This window comes from Falco peregrinus, chromosome 1 (genome assembly GCF_023634155.1).
Source record: "Falco peregrinus isolate bFalPer1 chromosome 1, bFalPer1.pri, whole genome shotgun sequence".
Classification (NCBI taxonomy): Eukaryota; Metazoa; Chordata; class Aves; order Falconiformes; family Falconidae; genus Falco; species Falco peregrinus.
The window spans coordinates 128,528,046-128,547,653 of record NC_073721.1 but is presented as its reverse complement, the minus strand read 5'-3'; the positions used below and the strand labels follow the sequence as shown (position 1 = coordinate 128,547,653).

The 19,608-nt window shown below is 59.9% G+C and overlaps 2 protein-coding genes across 2 annotated transcripts; one reads left to right on the top strand and one right to left on the bottom strand.

The window, feature by feature from the left end:
- Positions 1–8,196, bottom strand: LOC129783834 (collagen alpha-1(I) chain-like). The gene is made up of 3 exons (XM_055796139.1): positions 8,143–8,196; positions 4,538–7,467; positions 1–2,007 (listed from the first exon to the last, which is right to left on the bottom strand). The coding sequence occupies exons 1-2, from the start codon at positions 8,194–8,196 to the stop codon at positions 6,490–6,492; spliced, it is 1,032 nt and encodes a 343-aa protein (XP_055652114.1). The 3' UTR covers positions 1–2,007; positions 4,538–6,489.
- CSK (C-terminal Src kinase) lies at positions 7,126–18,591 on the top strand. The gene is made up of 13 exons (XM_055789824.1): positions 7,126–7,296; positions 13,148–13,225; positions 13,608–13,721; positions 14,329–14,441; positions 15,066–15,285; positions 15,857–15,950; positions 16,026–16,091; positions 16,228–16,327; positions 16,481–16,571; positions 16,842–16,915; positions 17,028–17,223; positions 17,448–17,534; positions 17,647–18,591. The coding sequence occupies exons 2-13, from the start codon at positions 13,211–13,213 to the stop codon at positions 17,827–17,829; spliced, it is 1,353 nt and encodes a 450-aa protein (XP_055645799.1). The 5' UTR covers positions 7,126–7,296; positions 13,148–13,210; the 3' UTR covers positions 17,830–18,591.
- The last annotated feature ends 1,017 nt before the right edge of the window (positions 18,592–19,608 follow it).

The window sequence follows — 19,608 nt, the reverse complement described above, 5'->3', positions numbered from 1 at the left end:
TATAAAGAAGGGTGGGAATTTTTTTTTTTTCCCTTTGGAGATGAGTGTTTTATAGCCGCCGGGCAGATAAGCAGATTAATATTAACATCACTGAGGTGAAACAGCCCCTTGGTGGTGGAAGGTCTCCCTGAGATACATTTATCAGGGGCTGATTGCCTGACCGGGGACACGGCTGCCAGTACCAGCGGGTACAGCCTGGAGACCAGAGACCTGGAAGAAAGAGTCACCCCAGCATCAGGATGGAGAAGGGAAAGGGAAGAGGCTCGAGGGGAAGAGAAATGGGCAGGTGGCTATCCCTCCCCACACAGCCCTTCTCTTTGTGGCGTTGGAGGCAAAACACCCCACTTTATAAAGCCCCATCTTCAGGTGGCATCTCTCCCCTCCCCTGGATGCCAATGGAGACATCACATGCAAGAGACCTTTCCAGGCAGCTTGCACAGGTGGGAGGATGTCCTGAGACCCTGGTCTGATGTCCCTGCACGCACACCTCTCCTTGGACATGCTGGCCCGTCCAAGAGCCCAGTGACCCCTGGTGAGGTCCCACTTTTCTTGCTGGGGGTGCTGCAGCCACACTGCCCCTTCAAGCCCTGCCACCCCAACCCCATCCCCAGGCCTCCTGCCTGCTCCTGGACAATATGGCTGGAAGATCAAAGCCAAGGAGGCTCCTTCAGCAGATGCTTTCCCTGCCGGGTGTGTAGGCAGCCTCCAGCATGCAGGGAGGAGAGCAGCGAGCACAGGCTGAGCATCAAACCAGGTCGCTCAGCCCTGCACTGCTCTTTGCTCTGGAGCAGAGCTCCACCCCCAGATCCCCCCAGCCAGGGACCCTCTGTGAGAAAGGGATGGGGGCACCCTGCTCGCTTCAAGGTGCAGGATCTCAGCTCTTCACCGCCTCCTCTTCCTCATTTCTTCCTGATAAACAAATCCATCGATCAGCATCATGAAAGCCCCAATTGCTCAGAGAAGGTAAGGGACTCCAGCTCCCCTATCTTTGCTTTCCCCTAATGATCTTCCTCAATTAAGCAATCCAATTACTCCCCAAGTAGCCTGCAAGTGCTGTGATACTGAAATTGGGGTGGTGATAAGTCAGAGGAGCTTTTATCACTCCACGGCCAATTGCTTTTATTGTCGGTTTTAAAATGAGTCAGCAGACCAGCCATGGCAGCTGAGCTTCAGCTCCTCTTCCAAAGCGGGGGCTGCTCCCAGCTCCCTCATTCCCACAGGGAAAGACTTCAGGCAGCCACACACCTCCCTCGAGCTGAGACACCTGCCTGGTGCCAGCATTCGGGGTGGTGGCATGTCCTCCCCTCCTGTACCCAGCCCCAAAACAGGCTAGAGGTACCACTCTTCCTCCCAGATGGAAGAGAGGGGCAAGTTGCTCCAACACTTAATGACCCTCCTCAATAAAAGCACATCCTTTATTTCTAACTTCTTTCCTTTGGCTGCTTGTTTATTCTCTTGTGAGATCTGTTATCAGGAATCATCTCCCCATGGGGATTAACTCTTGGGTGTCTCCCTTTTGCTGCTTGTCCCCAACACTGATGACAATCCCTTGATGTCAAAAATTCCACCCTTGGTGCCCTAGAGCTTAAAATAAAACTCTGAATTGTACCTTAAACTCTATTTCTGAGCCATGCATGATTTTTCTTTCTGCCAGTGCTTTTGGGGACATGTCTATCTGAGCTGGTGGCAGCCGATCCTCCAAGCATGGTGAGCTTTGCCCCTGCATCCTGCTGGCCCTGCTGCACCGTCAGACCTTGGGAGTTCATCTTTCTCTTTGCAGCTTCACTCCTCGGACAGTCAGGCTCCCCCGTGCCTTGAACCCCAGGAGCAGTGCTTCACAGCGGGGATAATGGCCGGTTTCTGCCTTTTGGGGGAGAAAATCTTTGCTCAGCCTCCAAGACTGAGCAGCTTCTGGAATGCTGGAGCTGATGGGACTTTTCCCTGGTGAAGTTTCCTTCTGTGGTGGCTCAGAGAAGATGCTGGTCCTCTGCTCGACCCAGGCTAGACCTGTGGATGGAGGAAAGCTGGAGCCAACAGAGCTGGTACATGGCTCTGCCCCTGTGCTGTGAGGGCTCCTAAATCAGTATGAACCCCTCTTGAACAGGCTGTCCAGAGCAGCTGTGAGTGCCCCATCCCTGGCAGTGCCCAAGGCCAGGCTGGACGGGGCTTGGAGCAGCCTGGGCTGGGGGGGGTGTCCCTGCCCCTGGCAGTGGGGTGGAACTTGGTGATTTTTAAGGTCCCTGCCAACCCACACCGTTCCATGATTCTATTCCTTCTCCTCCTCCCACTCCTCACCTCCCTCTTCCCTCTGGAAAGGAGACAGTGTTTGGGCTGATCGATTGCCCTGTGTCATCAGCGGTACAAGGTACCTGTTAATGAGAGAACATGAGAGTGGGTAAGGATGGAGTTTGTCCCCAGGTTAAGAAGGGAAGAACAGAGATGCAGAGATAACCGCTCTTTGCACGCAAAGCACTACTGGAGAAAAGCTATAGGCTCCCGGGAACAGCCTCAAGCCTGGCTGCCCCCCCACCCTTGCATGGGCATGATTTTCCATGGGGGAAAGCAAGGGAGAGGGGAGATGGGGAGCAGCCCTGGAGACATGTCCCCATGGAGCTGGGGGCCACTGGGTGCTGCAAGCACTGGCAGCATGAGCCAAAAGTCTCTGGGATTTCGGATGGTCCTCAAACCCAGCCTCAGCAGCAGGGTGTGGGCTTGGCAGCCGGGATGCATGTCATACAGGGCTGGCAGTCACCTGTATGTCCCCAAAGCTGGTGCTGGGTCTGTGGTGGCAGGCTAGCAGCAGCTACCGCAGAGCAAGTGTAGATCTGGGGGCATCACACAGGGGGATGGGTTCTCATCTGCCCTCACAGACTCCTGTTAACTGGCCCTGTAAGGAGTCCCAGGTCACTGCTCCGCTCTCACCTAAAACCAGCTCCCTGGGTCCCAGCAGGGTGGATAACGCAGGGCTGGCGCTGACCCCCCCGGTGCCAGGGGGGTCACAGGCAGAGTGGTGGGTCTAGTCTGATCCCATGCTGGAGGTGAAAAGCCACCCACCGAGAGCAGTGTCCCCAGCCCACTCCCCTTCTGCTTTAATTAAAACTATTCTGGAACCCAGGGCCCCCCAGGAGACCCCTTCAAATGAGGCTGCCCTCGCACCCGAGGGGCTCTGGGGGCTGGCACAGGGTGAGAAGCCCCCAGAGAGCCAGGGCTGGCTGCCAGTGCTGCGCGGAGCGCAGGACTCTAATTCACTGAAGCATTTTTGTCCCCTCTCGCTGGGGCTTGGGACATGAACGCCCTCCGGTGGCATCTGTCACACCAGCTCTAGCAGTGCCTTTCGCTGCTGAGCACAGGGCCAGGGGGTTCACCCCTGCTCGGAGTTTTTGGAGGGAGCTACATTTGGGGAGGGGGATCTATAGGAGACTGATCCACCCCCCCCCTCCCCGCAGAGCATCCCATGTCCCACACCACCCCTGTAGTTCTGGGAGCCACAGAACCAGGCAAACCTGGTTCCCTTCAGGGTTTTTTCAGCTCGAAGGTGAATCCTCCAGGGTCGAATGAGCTGGGAGCTTTCACGCCAGCTTGCCTCTGATGTTTCCAGCCATCGCCTGCGGATTCTCCACTGTCTCGTACATCCAAGGCAGCAACATTCCCTTTCCCTGCCCACCACTCCTCCTCCAGCCTGCACCGCCTGCATCCCTTGGAGGCACCAAACCTGCTGCCCAACTGGGACGCCACAGCCAGGGGATGCAGGGAAGCAGCAGACCGATGAGTGGGCGGTTGCCCATGCTTTGCTCCCTGAAGCAGAGGAATATCAGCCGGTCGGGATTTTATTCACAGCTCCTCCTCTCTTGTGTTCGGGGTTTTTTTTTCCCCTTTTCTATTATTTTCCCTTTTCCTGCCGATTCCCGCCAGCTGAAGGGCCCCCTCTCCTGGTGCAAGGCAAGGAGGTGGCCCTCCACCTCTCTGCCTGGCGTGGCCAAACCCATCCTTCCCTTCTAGCCAGGGGATCACCCACCCTTCAAGCAAAGACCCTTCCTGGGAAAAATCCCAGCCAGGAGGGACATCGCAGCGAGCTGTGCCCAGAGGATTCCCCTCTGGGTCTCCTGCATGGCTCAGCTTTGGCCACCATCACCTGCGTCACCCTTCCAGCCATCTCTGGGGATGCTGATGGTCTTGGAGATTCAGGGATAAACCATCAGAGGGGAGACACCCACCCCCTGCCACCCCCAGCAGCTCCGAGCATTCATGGCTGTGTGTTTTTTGGGGTATTTTCCTATTCTTAGGTCTGAGGGACTGGGAAAATCTGGGACTGGAAACCATTCACCACCAAGCTGGATTCTTGCCTGGTCTTTTCATCTGAGAGCTGAGACCCACCGGCCCCGTGCTGCTCCCCATCCTGGGGAGAGAGGATTCCTGGATCCGGTGGTGCTGAGAGGAAGGATATTTCTGGACTTCTAGTTACTGTCACACAAAAAATACACGTGAAATTCCCACCCGCTGATGGAAACACCCGGAGGGAAAACCCCCCAAGTCTCACCTCCCTTCTCCTCGGTCTCTGGTCCCTGTGGCTGTTCCACCCCTGAGTGCACCACCCGGGTGGGGGGGCTGCGTAGCAGCGGGGTGGGGGCTGCGTTGTGCCCCCAGCAATGGGATCTGGCAGGGAGAGGGCAGGCGGGACAGGAGCGCTCAGCCTGGTGGGCTGTGCCTTTACTCCGAGCAGAGGACATAGATGCTGGGTTTGTGCGTGCTGGGCGTGCAACCGGCTGTTGGCACGTGCATGCACCCACCCTGCACGCACACTTGCACACCCAGCTGCATTTGTGAGCAGGCACAGGTAATGCCGGTGCATGTGCAAACCAAGGTGGGTGCACTGATGCATGCGTGGGTGGGTTGGGGCTTGCAGCTGCGGGTGCGCTTCTGATGCAAACAGATGCATGAGCTGGTTTCATTTCCTCCCAGTACCGCTCTGCATGGGGGCTGGGTGAGGATGAGCCCCTTCCCCACCTTCCCAACGCTCAGTGAACCCGCCAGGTCCCAGGGGAAACTCGGGGCTGCGAAGGCCCTGGGATGCTGGACGCCAGAGCGGGTCCCTGGCTCTTTCCCACGCGCTGTAGGAGCAAGGATGTGCTACCTGGAAATAAGCAGGGCTTTGCAACCCGCTCCCTCGGCCACGGGCATCTCCCCAGCTCTGTCCCCTGCCTCTCCCTGTCCCCTTGTCCCCTTCACATCTCCATCACTTCTTCCTGGTCCCAGGGAGAGCATCCCTGGCTCTCTGAAGGGCTTGTATTTTGAGCCCTCATCCTTTATCTAGCAGAAGAGGGGCTGAGGTGGGTGGGAAGGGTTCCCCCCTCCCCATCCCTGGGGGCATCACACTCAGCGCAGGGAAGTTGGCCACAATTTCTTCCCACGCAACGGCTTCGGAGCAAAGCATTCAGACCCTCCCTGGGCCACCAGAGCTGCTGGCACTGTGCTCCTGGCCAGGCTGTTTTTTGGTCGCCCATGCCTTGGTGGGGGGATGCTGGAGGATGGGGGGATGCAAGTGGGAGCCAAAAAGTGGCGGGAGGCCGGTGCCTGGGCTTCCTGCAGTGGCGTACATGGCGGCAGCGCTGGAGCAGGAAGTGACAGCCACCTCGGTGTCACCGAGGCACCATCACACTTCAGCGTTCCGGCAGCCCACACGGCCAGCAGGGCTTCTCGGTGGCAAGTGGGGGGTCTCTGGGCCCTGCCAGTCCTGCTGCCCTGCCCCAGCACTCCTGAACCTGCGCCCCTCCCCACGGATGGATGCACTGGGGACTGAGCGGGTTGCGGAGCATCCCCAGGGACCAGCATGGTGGCCGACAAGGAAACGTGCCAGGATGCCCAAACACCATTTCCCCTCTCCCAGACCTCCCTCCATCCCGTTCCCTTGCTGGAACAGCCCCCCACACTCTGGCACCCCCAGGGCACTGCCATGCTGCGGCCAGTCAGGGTGGGGGGGTGCCTGGCCCAGGGGTACCCTTGCTCTCTGCCTGCCCGGCCGCAGCTGGAGCCCACTACCCCCTGCCATCATCATCATCATCATCATCATTGCTGTTTATATTATATTGTAGAACCATAGAAACATAGAATGGTTTGAGTTGGAAGGGACCTTAAAGATCATCTAGATACTATAGTATGTTATATTTATATTACAGTATATTTATATTATGTTGGTTTATATTATGTTATGTTGTATTATGTTACATTACTTTAGAGATTATATAATTATTTTGTTATTTGAGCATTTTATTATTATTTAGTGTTGATTTATTATTATTATATTAGTATTTTAGTGCACTTTTAGTACTATTTTGCGCCCATGCAAGCACCCACCAAGCAGGCACCCCCGGCCCACGCAGGAACCCGGGGGACAGCACGAGGCTGGGGCTGGGCAGCACGGCTCGATGCTGGTGTGGGTACGGGTGCTGGTGCAGGTACTGTTGCCGATACAGGTGTGGGTGCCAGTGTGGATCATGATGCTGGGCAGGTGCAGATGCGGGTGCTGATGCTGGTGTGGGCACAGTTGAGGGTACAGGTGCTGGTGCAGGTATGGGTGCGGATGCTGTTGTCGATGCAGGTGTGGGTATGGGTGTGGGTGCCAGTGTAGATGGTGATGCTGGTGCAGGTGCGGGTATGGGTGCTGGTGCGGGCGCAGATGCTGGCGTGGGTGTGGGTGAGGACGCTGGTGCCGATGCCAGTGCCAGTGCCGCTGTGGGTGCAGATGCTGGTACCGATGTGGGTGCCAGTGCCGGTGCGGGTGCCGGTGCGGATGCGGGTGCCGATGCCGGTGCCGCTGCGGGTACGGGCGCGGGTGCCGATGCCGGTGCGGACGCGCGTGCCGGTGCGGACGCCGATGCCGGTGCGGACGGGCGCGGTGCGGCGGTCCCCGGCAGGTGGCGGCCCCGCGCCGTGCCCCGCCGTGCCGGGCCGAGCCGTGCCGGCGCAGGCGCGCTGCTCGGGGCGCTCCGATTCCGGGCGCCGCTTCCTTCCAGCAGGCCCCGCCGCCCCGGGCGGACCCCGCGCCCCTCGCCCGGCCCGAGGTGGGCGGCGGACGCGCCGCTCCCCCCCCGCCTCCCCCCGCCCCCGCGCCCCGCCGCACCGGCTCCCCGCCGCACCGGGTTCGGCCCCGCCGGGCGGCGGCGGTGACTCCGGCGGCTCCGGCTTCCTCCGCCCCTTCCGCCCCCCCGCGCCCCCCCGCCGGCCCAGCCGAGCCCGGAGGCCCCCGGCAGCGCCGCATGGAGCAGCCGGCGGCGGGCTGAGCCCCCTGCCCGGAGGGAGGTGAGTGCCGCCGCCTGCCCGCGCCGTACCGGGGAGCCCCGCCGCCCGGGGGGGGGGGGAGGTGGGCCATGGGGGGTGCCCCTCCCCCGGGTACCCCCGGTTGGGGAGCGCCCCCGCCGCGGGGGGAGCGGGGCCGGGAGCGCGGCGGGTGCGGAGCGCAGACAATGGGGCCTGCGGGGCGGGCCGGGGAGGCGGGGGGAACCGGAGGGGGACGGGGACAGGGACGGGGACGGGGACAGCCGCCTCGGGCTGCTTGACCCGGTGGGTGACCCCATCACAGGCCGCTCCCGCTCAGCCACCGTCCCCGGGGACCCCAGCATCCCCCAGCCGCCGGGGGGGCGGGGGGCGCATCCTGCCGGCTGCGGCGGCGGGGAGAGCCGGGGACCCGGCAGCATCCCCCGCTCCGGGGGGGCCGGCCCCGCAGCCCCGGAGCTGCCCCCGGTAAGGGGCTGCGCCCCCGCCCCCTGCTGTGGCCCCATCCGGTACAAAGGCCGGGGCCGGTTCGGTACCGGGAGGCCGAGTTGCTGGCGGGGCTGTGCAGAGCGGTTCGTGCAGGAGGGGGGAGCTCGGGCCGGCCCTCAAAAGGGGCCGGCAACAATATATTTTTTAATTTTTTTTTTTTTTTTTTTTTGTCAATAAGGCGTTGACGGGTTATTTATAGCCCTGGCTGTTGCTCGTAGGTTTATCGAGAGTGAAAGGGGCTGTGCCATCGTGGGGAAAAAAAAGTAAAAAAAAAAAATAAAAAAAATAAAAATTGAAAATCGAAGGTGAAAGGGCCAGGGAGCCAAAGGAGGAGGAGGAGGATGGCTGCCTTCCTCTCAGGACAGAGGGGATCTCGCCCCTCACATTCCCCCGGGGTTTGTTCCCTTGTTCCCACCGGACCCCCACGCAGGAGCCCATCCCAATCCTGGCAAGGCAGAGTGGCCGAAGAGGTCCGTGGAAGCGCGGCGGGGGGATGCAGGAGGCTTTGGGAGCATCCCTGGGAGAAGGGGGTCCCTGTCCTCCCATCCCTCATTGGGCATCAGCAGGAAGGTAGTGATGAGCCAAAGCCTCGCGACGGGGAGCGGCACTGGGATAAGCTCCTCAGGGATGCTATCCCTGTGAACCCGGGGAGTTTTGGGTGCTCTTTGCCCTGCGACTGCTGCCTCCCCGCTGCCTTTTCAGTTTTGGGTGGGTGTTTGCAAAAAAACCTTTCAACCGCATCCTGGCTTGGCCCCTGCCAGCGCCAGGGCGGCTTCACCGGCAGCCACTCCTCTCCGCACCATGTGCCCATTTCTGGGGATACCCTGACACCCTCCAGCACCTGGGATGGGAATACCAGGGTGACTTGTGGGGTAATGAGGGCAGGATGATTTCATCCTGATGAGGATTTTCGTAGGGAAGAGGAGGACCAGGAAAACCCCTCTGCGATGGGGAGGCCGGGAGCAGCATCTCTCCAGGCCTCCACCTGCCTCCGACTATCTTCCAGGCACCTTCTGAGGTCTGAGCAGCAACATCATCTCTTTTTCTTTTGAAAAGAAGAAACACACATCCCCAAAGAAAAAAAAAAGAAAAAAAAAAAAGGAAGGACCCCCCCCCCCTCCTTCCCCAGCAGGGCACCTGGTCAAAGCTGGGTTGGGGGAGCAGCAGCAAAACCCTCCCTTGTGAGCGCAGCCAGCTCGCTGATGAGATAAAGGAGGAACGTTTTTCTTTCGATTATAGCAATCGTAGGTGTTACTTGTAATAACAGGCGATAAGATCTTTTGGAGAGAGTAAGGATGTTGTCTGGTTTTAGTTTTTTTTTGTTTTTTTTTAAGTTTAAAGAAACTCGGGTTGTTGAGCGCTGGGAGATGTTTTGGTGAGGGTGAGATGGATGAGCGGGGTGGGGTGGATGTGGATGGCGCCTGCATGCCCATTTCCGACAGGAATGAAGCTTTCCTGCCATCTACAACTAAACTTTTATTTTAAATAGTGTTGCAGGGTCTGCTCCCCGTTTCCCTCCAGCTGATTGGGTTTGAAATGGAAATGCAGCATCTTTCCCGCAACCCATCCGATGGTGCCGGTGCTCTTCGGGTGGTTTGGGGTCCCTGACTCCCCCCGGGCGCCGGTCCCAGCCTGCCTGCGGGTTTGGCACAGCACGATTTTGGCTGGTGATTAACAAGAAAAAAGGTTTCCCTGGCTCATTTTCGTGGTGCCCTTTGGATTACCCGTGTGGCAAAGCTATTCACCGTACCTGCCCTGCCCACCCTTCCCAGCTGCTGGCTGCTGAGCCGGGCTTCCTGGAGGGAAATCCAGGAGCGGGGCTGGGAGGGAGGCAGCAGGGATGGGCCTGACCTGGTGGGTGACCCCATCACAGACCGCATGGCCCCCGGCCCTCCGCAGCACCGGGCTGAGGTTCCTCACCAGGGTGCCTGGGTGGAGCGGCTCAAAGGATGCTCAGGCGGAGGATGGGGAAGAAAGGGAAGTGGTTTTCTGCGGAGAAAAGGCTGGTGGGTGCCCCGGCTGCTTCCCTGAGCGCCTCTTTGGGGATGGGGAGTTTCCAGGGGGAGTGAAACCCTTGTCTGCAGGGCTGAAAATAGCCAAACCTGGCCCTCGGCCCTGCTGAATTGGTTGGGCTGCTCCGTGGCTATATTTTTAATTTAATTTTATTTTTTTTCAAGCTGACTTCTGCTGCTGCGCACCCTCCCTGGGGAAGCACCTCTGCTTTCGGAGAGAAGGGGCGATGCCGGTGTTTTCCCGGAGCTCGCCGGCAGGGAAGGCAGGGGATGCTGCCTTTAGGCTCTGGATCTGCACCAGCATCACTGCATCCTTCTCCCAACCCGGCATCCCATAGGGATAAGCTGGGATGGCGGAAGCGAACGCTGGCACGAGGCTGGGGCCGGCCTGGGTGACGGCGGGTGACGCGCTCGGCAGGAACCGCTGGCTGTCACATGAGGCCACCGCAGGCAGCGGTGCCTTCGGGGGCTGGTTGGCAGTGGCCCCGGAGCTTGGTGCTCTTGGGGGCCTGTGGTTTCCTCCTCTTCGGAAAGCCTCGGCTTTAAGGCAGAAATTAGGTAACAATTAAAAAAAAAAAAAATCAGGCTGCTGCTTAAAAGTCATCCTCAGGAGGAGGAAGGTCTGTGCCGACGTGTAGAAGGGGGCGTCAGGGGCTCTGCAAAGGGCAGTTCCCGGTGCCGTTAACCGCCTCCCCTGTAGAACCGATAAGCAAATTTCTTGCGCTATATTTATAACAATGCCACCACCTGATGCCATGAATGTCCGTGGTTCAGGAAGGTAAAAATCCTGGGTCTGGCTGGAGTGTGTTCCTCTTGGTGTGGTTTGCTGGGACAGTTTTGTCTGAGAAAGAAAATACTCTTATGAAGGCTTGAAACCCGAAGAAAAAAAAGAAGAAAAAACTATAAATTTTGTATCCTCTCTGCATTTATGAAATATAAATGCTGGTGACATTCGTGAGCTGAAAGCTCAAACAACCGGCCTCGGGGATTGGGAAAGTCCAGCTCCCACGCAGGGTGGAAAATGGCTTTTCCAACCTCCAGGTAGACTGTGGTCCTGGGACAGACCTGTGGGCATCCCTTCCAGGTGATGCTGCCCGGCATCCCCACCCAGCTCCAGCAGGCAAAACCCAGCTGGAATTTTCCAGCTGTGGTCACATCTGGGTTGAAACGGCCATCCTGCTTGCATTTTCTCCTTTGGTTATTTTAAAGCGGCGACACCGGAGTGCCCAGCCTGTGGGAAGCGCTGACTCAGCGCTTCGGGGCTGAGCTGCTCCTTGAGCAACACCCGGGGCCGGCTCCTGCTTGGCATCTGGGGGGGGGGGGGGGGGGGGGGGGCGTGGATGGAGAACGGGGCTGAAAACCCAAGTGATGGGAAATTGCCTCCGCAGGGATGCAGGGGCACGTATTCCTAAACCAGGTCCTTCCAGACTTCAGCCACATCCCTCTGATGGAGAGGTGTAGTTTATTCCCTGTTTTTCTTGAGCTGCATTTCATACTGGCGGTGTCCAGACCCTTTGCTGAAATTTTTGCTCCCCACCAGGTATAAATTCAGAATTTAACCAAAAATCACCGTGAAAATGAAGAGGGTTTGAGCTGGGGCTGCATTCCCAGCTGATGGTCTTCAGTCCAGCATCACCCAGTGCTGCCCTCCCCTGGGTCCTCGCCGCCTCGGTGATGGTATCCCCAGGCTCGTGGGTGCCACCAAGTTGGGTTTGGTGCCATCTCGAGAGGCTTTTCTTCATCAACAGCCCTGGGGCTGGCTGGGAGGAAAACCGACCTGACACATGGGGCCCTGACGCTGCGGTGATGGGCTTCACTGGTGAACCCCAACGCTCAGCTTTGGGTCCCCAAGCTCTGTCCTTAGGGTGAGCACCTGAGCCTTGATTTCTCCTCTCTGATGCCAAAAATAAAGCAACTTGCAGCATGTCCCCTCTCCAGGGGAAGGTGAGGGAGGTCGTGACAACGTGATGCCTTTTCCAGAAGGCTCCGGGCACGGCTGTGGTGGAAGCGGGGCCATGCTCGCATGTTTGCACCCGCTCTCTTCCTCCCCGTGGTTCTGCCCCTTATCTTCTTCCTCCTCCTGTCCCTGCCGGCCTTGCCTCTCGTTTCGGTTCCGCCTTCCCAAAATATTCTGAGCTGCTGACAGCAGGGCCGGGAGCAATGGCCACTGGCAGCTCCGAATCGATATGAGGAATTCATTACCTGGGTGGGTTTTGGGGTGTGCGGGCAGCGATGCCCTGCCTGCATCCCACGCATCCTGCTCCGTGCCCCCCGCTCGGCACGACCCCGGTGCCCTGGCCCAAGAAAGCCTGGTTTGACGCCGGGGCCGGTGACTTCATCTCTTCCCAGGGGTAGAAGTGGCGAAAATAAAGCTGGGTTTGTTCCCCTCCCACGTGCAGGGCAGGATGCAACCCAGCCCAGACGCTGTTGGGGGGGAGCACAGCACCCCCGGAGGGTGCATCCTCCTGGGATTTAGGAGCCGGCAGGAGGTCCTGCGTCCCGCAGCGCTGATGGGTTTTATCCTGCACGGAATAGATTTATTTTATTTCTTTTGGATCCCAGACCTGGGAAGCTCCCAGGGCTGGATGTTTCCACACGTGGGCCAGCAGGCATCATGGGAGAGCGGGGCTCAGGCTGCATAGCCCCTGGTGCTGCCGGGGGGGATGGACACCGGGATGCTGGGTGGGGTGTGAGCGGGGGGCTCAGGGTGGCTGCTCCTCGCCAGCTGGATCCCATCGCTGCCCTGTGCCTCAGTTTCCCCCTTGGTGCTGCAGGGCCTGTGCACTGCCTTGCTGATGGGTGCACCACCCTGGAGGAGGGTGCAGGAGGCTTTGCAGGATGGGGCTGGGGGGCTTGCCAAGGCAGAGGTGGTTGTGCACATGCCAGGCAGAGGGTCTGGAGCTTCTCGCGGCTGGTTCTCAGCTGGCCACCACGGTGCAGTAACCACTCTGGGCTGGGGAGTGGGCTTCAGCTGCCCCGGAGGTCATCTCAGTTCCCTTCCCATCCCCGGGCATCTCTGCACCGTCCTGGTTTTTCCCTGGGATTGCTGGTGCAGATGCTGCAGTGGCCACACAGCATGTAAAACTCCGCTCTTAAGAAGCTGTATCCGTGCAAATACCTTATAATCTGGGTGAGCAGCTCGGCGCCGGCCCCCAGCTGCCGGGGGGGCTGAGCAGACCCGGAGCTCCCACTTTCACATTGGGTTGGGGACGTTTTGGAAGCAGCACCTCAGGCAGGACCTGCTCCCTTCTCGGTGGTGGAAGAGATGCTTGCTCACCCTGGGGAGCATCCTTTGCAGGGGGGGCTGCTCCCTGCCCATCACCCTTCCGCAGCCTGCCCCACCATGCCTGCTTCTCAGTCGTCCTTTCCCTCTGCAGGTCTCATGGTACCAAGTGGCGTGTCCCCCCTGTGAGATTCGTGCTCCCCAACCTCCTGAGAAGATGTCAGGGATGCAGGTAAGTGCCGGGCAGGGAGGAGAGGCAGGGGTGGAGCAGGCTCTCCAGCCATTCAGAGATGGCCCCAAGGCTCAGGAGGGACATGGGGACACTTGTCCCCATCCGCCTCATGCCCCTGCAGAAGCCCAGCACTGCAGGGACCTGCAGTTTTGTGTCTGTGTCCCCCCTTCTGTCCCCATTCCAGCCAAAAATCACTGTCTGAGCTCTCAGGGCTGCCCCAAATCCCCCAAACTGGTTCTGGTTTAAGTGAATCCCATCTGGGTTTGCATCAGAGAGACAGGGGCCCCACGTGCCTGTGGCAGGGGTCCCTATGGGTCAAGGGGGGCTGAGGGTGGGGGCTGCGCCCAGCCAGACTCTGAGCCGCCCCCCTCTCCCCGGCCAGGCCGTTTGGCCATCTGGTACAGAATGTATCGCCAAGTACAACTTCCACGGTACGGCGGAGCAGGACCTGCCTTTCAGCAAAGGAGACGTCCTTACCATCGTCGCTGTCACCAAGGTATGGCCGTTGCCTCCCCACGACCCCCCTGCTGCTGCCACTCCCAATGCTGGGATTTCCACGGGATGCCAGGAGCGTCCCTGCACCCCGCAGGACTTTTGCTGTGCTGGTGGGATCCCCTGGTCCCGCTGGAAGTCCCGCAGAGCCAGCAGGGCAGGAATGGGGCCACTCGTTTGGTTAATTAATTCATGGCCTCGTTAGTTAAGGTTTCTCCGAAATGTAAACCTCTCGGTGCCTCCTGGGAGGTGGAGGAGGGAGGGGAGAGGCTCGCAACTGGGGAGCGATGCTGTGCTGGGTGCCGGGGGAGAAAAAGAGAGGGGCTGTAGTTCGGGGGGCTCCGGGATGCCCAGCAGCCTGGGAGGGGGATTGCAGTGACCCCCATGGGGCCACGAGCACTGGGGTTTGCTGGCCCCAGCACCAACCCCAACCTTTGCGGCTGTCCCCTGGCCACCCTGTCCTGCCTGCAGCCGGGCCGGGGGGCTGGGGACACGCAGGCAGCTGCCTGGGAAAGGAGGGACCGCGCTGACACCCCCACGGGCTCCTTTGGTGGGATGCTGCCATCTCCAGGGGCCGTGGGCTGGTGGTGACACCTCTGCTGTCCCCACAGGATCCCAACTGGTACAAGGCGAAAAACAAGGTGGGCCGGGAGGGCATCATCCCCGCTAACTACGTGCAGAAGCGGGAAGGAGTGAAAGCTGGGATCAAGCTCAGCCTCATGCCGTGAGTATCTGCCAAGGACTCTGCCGGGGTGGGCTGGGGGCAGCTGGCTTGGTCTGGAGCAGCCCCCCTGTGCTGGGCCAGAGAGCCAGTCGCCCTGTGTCCTGATGGAAGCAGCGTCCCTCGCCAGGACCCTTAGTGGGGTCGGGAGGGGGAAGGGGCCAGGGCTTGGGCTCAGCGGGCAGAGGGTGGCCAGATGGCATTTCACAGTGGGTCCCTGACCCAAAGCTGTGGCTGTAAAGGCTGCTGGGGGAAAGAATGGGTTGGAACGGGGTCTGTGCGGGGGGGCAGGAGGTGGGCAGGCAGGCAGGTAGGTAGGTGGATGGTTCTGATGTCCCTGCTGCATCCCAGAGCCACCGGTGACCCCCAGTCTGGAGGAGCTGGGGCTGCCGTGGGATGGAAACCCCCAAGTGCGGAGGGGCTGAGTCCCCAGAATGGGGGAGCAGGATGCTGTGAAGGGAGCTGGGGCGGGGGGCGGGGGAGCAGCAAGGAGGAGCACGGGCAAGCTGGCTGCGCGCAGGCGGGGATGCAGGCTGCTCCGTGTCCCCATCGCCACCAAACACAGCCCCACAGGGCTCTGGCCAGTGAGTCCCCAGCCCCTGACCTGCCCGCTGTGCCCTGTGGCAGATGGTTCCATGGGAAGATCACGCGGGAGCAGGCAGAGCGGCTGCTGTACCCCCCCGAGACAGGGCTGTTCCTGGTGCGGGAGAGCACCAACTACCCCGGGGACTACACCCTGTGCGTCAGTTGCGAGGGGAAGGTGGAGCACTACCGCATCATCTACTCCTCCAGCAAGCTGAGCATTGACGAGGAGGTCTACTTTGAAAACCTCATGCAGCTGGTGGAGGTGAGGTCTCACCTGTCGACAGGAGCTATCACCGGTCCTGTCCCCCTCGGCCAGCCTGGGGACCGTAGGTTGAGGTTGGGGGAGCCATATAGGTCAGAGCTGGTGGGACAGCAGGCCTGTGGCCCAGGAGATGGTGGGACCTTCTCTGCTGACCCATGGGCTGGGCTGGGGCTGCAGGTCTGGAGCCCAGGAGATGGCGGGACCTTCTCTGTTGACCCCCTGGGTGAGGTTGGGGCTGCAAGTCTGGAGCTCGGGAGGTGGTGGGACCTCCTCTGCTGACTCCCATGGGTGGGTTGGGGCTGCTGGGGACAGACCCCTGGGGCAAGGCGGGGGTAGGGACAGGGCAGAGCAGGTGGGTTGACAGGGCACGATGTGCAGGGGACAGAGGGACCAGGAGGAGGGTCCCCAAGCCCCCACCGGACCCATCTGTGGCCTCGTGCTGCCACCTGGTGGGGTCCCAGAGCCTGGCATCGCCTTGGCAGGGACCCCCACCCCCGGGTGTCACCCCCAGCACCGCCCATCCCACCGCGATGCCCCCCAGGTCTGCCCCTCACTCCCATCTCCCCCCCAGCATTACACCACGGACGCGGACGGGCTCTGCACCCGCCTCATCAAACCCAAGGTGATGGAGGGGACGGTGGCAGCACAGGACGAGTTCTCCCGCAGTGAGTGGCCGTGCCCCTTCCCTGGCTCCTGGGGACCCCCCCGCACCCCCTCACTCTCCCTTCTCCCCCGTGCAGGCGGCTGGGCCCTCAACATGAAGGACCTCAAGCTGTTGCAGATCATTGGCAAAGGGGAATTCGGAGGTGAGCCCCGTGTCCCCAATGCCGCGGTGGCCCTAGGCAGGGGGGCTCCTCTGTAGCCCCCCCAGGGTGATGGTGGGGTCCCAGGAGGCCGGGATGCTTCCCAGTGCCTCCTGTGCCCGTCTCTCCTGGCCCGCAGACGTGATGCTGGGGGATTACCGGGGGAACAAAGTCGCCGTGAAGTGCATTAAAAACGACGCCACAGCGCAAGCCTTTCTGGCGGAGGCGTCTGTCATGACGTGAGTGTTACCCGGGGGGGGGGACGACGACAATGCAAGGGAGGGGGCACCTCTGTCCGTATGAGTGGAGGCGGGTGATCCCCGATGCCCTGCGGGGGCCGTGGGAGCCCCCTTCTCCCCAGAGCCCTGCTCTGAGCCCCCTGCGCCGCGCAGGCAGCTCCGACACAGCAACCTGGTGCAGCTTCTGGGGGTGATCGTGGAGGAGAAGAGCGGCCTTTACATCGTCACTGAGTACATGGCCAAGGTGAGACCCCCACCCCGGTACCCACCCTCCTACTCTGGTCCCTCTGCCCCGCCTCCCCACAGCATTCCCCCAGGGTGTCACCCTGGCAGACACAGCTGGGTCATCCCAGCTTGGGTGGCATCTCCCTGGGGCCACCATGGTGTTTGGAGGTGGCAGTGCCCCTGTTGGCTCCGAGGGAGGGACCTCATCCCTAGGTCCTGCCCCACATGGGAGGGGGCAGCGTGTGGGATGCTGACCCTGATGGCACCATCTCTCTCTCCATCCCTCCAGGGCAGTCTAGTAGACTACCTGCGGTCGCGCGGGCGGTCAGTCCTCGGTGCAGACTGCCTGCTGAAGTTCTCCTTGTAAGTACGGGGCAAGGCACCAAGGGTTGGCTGTTCTACCGCCCTGACCTGCACCCACCGGCATGGTGGGGCCACCTCACTAACCCTCTTTTCCCCACCCCGCCCCAACCAGAGATGTCTGTGAAGCCATGGAGTACCTGGAAGCCAACAACTTTGTCCACCGGGACCTGGCGGCAAGGAACGTCCTGGTTTCGGAGGACAACATCGCGAAGGTCAGCGATTTCGGGCTGACCAAGGAAGCCTCCTCCACGCAAGACACGGGGAAGCTGCCGGTGAAGTGGACGGCGCCAGAAGCACTTAGAGAAAAGGTGGGTGAGCGGAGCCAGGGGGTCCCCTGCCTGCAAGGATGTGGTGGAGGCTGGAGGAAGGGGACATGTCCCATGCCACCAATGATTTTACATGTAAAGATGGTGCTTGAGCCCCAGTTCCCACTGTCTGACCCCCAAAACCAGCTGCCCTGAGGGTGGGGAAGGTCTGTTGCCCCCCCCCCCGGCCTGAGCCTGCTCACAGGGCTTCTCTCCCCTCCCTCCAGAAATTCTCCACCAAGTCGGACGTGTGGAGCTTCGGGATCCTCCTCTGGGAAATCTACTCCTTCGGGCGAGTGCCTTATCCAAGAATTGTAAGTGAGGACCACCGCCCTCCCCTCCGGGCTGGTTTTTGGGGGTGCTGAGCCCCTGTTTATGGGGCAACCCGCACCTCCTCATCCTGAAACCCATCCCCTGTACCCCCAGCCCCTGAAGGATGTGGTACCCCGCGTGGAGAAGGGCTATAAGATGGATGCTCCCGACGGTTGCCCCGCCGTCGTCTACGAGGTGATGAAGAAGTGCTGGACCCTGGACCCCGGCCACCGGCCGTCCTTCCACCAGCTCCGCGAACAGCTAGTGCATATCAAAGAGAAGGAGCTCTACCTGTGAGGGGGAGGCTCACCCCCCCGGCAGCCGGAGGGGACCCACACTGCAGGGGGGACCAGGGTGTGGGCAGCCCCCTTGCCCAGCCCTGCCACCAGGAGCGGCCAGGAGGGAGCCCCGGGGGTGTCCTTCCCCCCTTCTTGCCCCCCCCCCCCCCCAGCCAGTTCTCCCGGTTGCTTCCAAACTTCCAAATCAATCTCCTTTTTTTTTTTTTTTTTTTTTTTTTTTCCCAGGTTTTGGGGTTGTTTTTTTGGTCTCCCAGCTCTTTTTTTATTATTTTTTGGGTGGGGTTTTTTGTTTTCTGAGTTTTTTGGGGGGAGGGTGTTGGGTTTTTTGGTTGTTTTTTATTATTTCAAGCAGGGCCCAGCAGAGCGCTGGGTGTTTTACTAAAGTACGAATCTTATTTTTTAATGTAATTAAAAGAAAAAAAAAAAAAGAAAAAAAAGAGAGAGAAGAAGGTTAATAAAAGAAGAATAATAATAAAATAAATAAGCCAATGAAACGGACACACAAAAAGGAAACCCCAACGACAGAAGTGATGGTTAAAGGGGAGACGCTGGACTCGCCGCCCGGTTGGGAGAGTGCGGCCGCGTCCCCGTGAGACGCTTTTTTTTTTGGGTTGTTTTGCTTTAAACTCGTTGCAATGTTTGCATGCTGTCTCCAGAGGCCTTTTTTTCCAGTCCTGTCCAGTGCTTTATTCTCATGTAATGCTACCGACTGTGAGATTAAAACTGTAATAAAAAAAAACCATTCCCTACGGATGCGGCACATCCTGCCTCACCGCCCCTCTGTGTCTGGCTCTGCTCCCATGGGATGCAGCTCTGGGGAAGGGGGCGGAATGCAGTGCCCTGGGGGTCCTGGGATCCTGTGGCAGGGTACGAGGTGGGGACAGTCCCCCCGTCTCTGCCCAGGGTCCCCACACGGGGATGAGCATCACTTGGTTCCATGCTGCCCATGGGAACTGGTGAGGCTGTGCCGGGGCTGAGGCTGCCGGGTGATGGCACAGCTCCCCTTTAAGCTGGGCTTTACCTTCTGCCCTGGAGATGCTTGAAGCAGGCGGGGGAAGATCTGGGGATGGATTTTGGGGCTGATCCCTGGACCTTGTGGACCTTGTTCCCTGCCCTGCTTGTCTCAGCCAAGGGGCTAAAGACAGCTGTACAGTGGGACCCCCCGTGCCCTGGACCACCGGCCCCAAAGGAGGTGTCCCCAGGGAGGAGGTGTCCCTGGGGGTCTCTGCTGGCTTGAAGGGTGTTGAGTGGAGGTGGCATCTGGCACACAGGGCTCAGTAGGTTTAAAATAGTTCCCTTCATCCATGGAGAATTACTGAATGATGCGTGAGGCATCGGCTTTGCCGGCTGCCTGATTTGCAAGCTGGAATCGGGAGCGCTCTGTCTCTTTTGGGCCAGGATCGGGACCATGACTCCTCTTGGTGGGGTCAAAGGAAAAAATAGGGAGCACTGGGACAGCAGGCACAGCTCAGGTCTAGGTGGGATGGAGTGCCACAGCCTTCAGGAGCTGCCTGGTGCGGAGGGGAGGTGGCAGTAGCGACAGAAGTCACATCCTGACTCCCCCTGAGACCTCAGTGTGGCCAGGTGCTTGCAGGGGATGGGACAGGGATATGGCGAGGCTTGATCCACTGTACGGTTTCATTTCCCCTGGGCTAACTGCCCCCCCCTCCTCTCGTCCACGTTCCCCCTGTTCCTCCTAGAGCTCCGGCAGGCCCCAGCCATATAAGCAGCTTTACTTTTTGGGCTTATGAAGATTAAAGTCATTTACAGGCAAAGC

What these genes read in the sequence shown, in the direction of transcription:
- LOC129783834 (XM_055796139.1), bottom strand. Translation starts at nt 8,196, where the DNA reads ATGGGCTCCTGCGTGGGGGTCCGGTGGGAACAAGGGAACAAACCCCGG. An exon ending in GGAACAAACCCCGGGGGAAT is followed by an intron (nt 7,468 to 8,142) that starts GTGAGGGGCGAG and finishes CCCGCCCCGCAG; the next exon opens with GCCCCATTGTCTGCGCTCCG.
- CSK (XM_055789824.1), top strand. An exon ending in ATCAAGCTCAGCCTCATGCC is followed by an intron (nt 14,442 to 15,065) that starts GTGAGTATCTGC and finishes GCCCTGTGGCAG; the next exon opens with ATGGTTCCATGGGAAGATCA. An exon ending in GCGGAGGCGTCTGTCATGAC is followed by an intron (nt 16,328 to 16,480) that starts GTGAGTGTTACC and finishes TGCGCCGCGCAG; the next exon opens with GCAGCTCCGACACAGCAACC.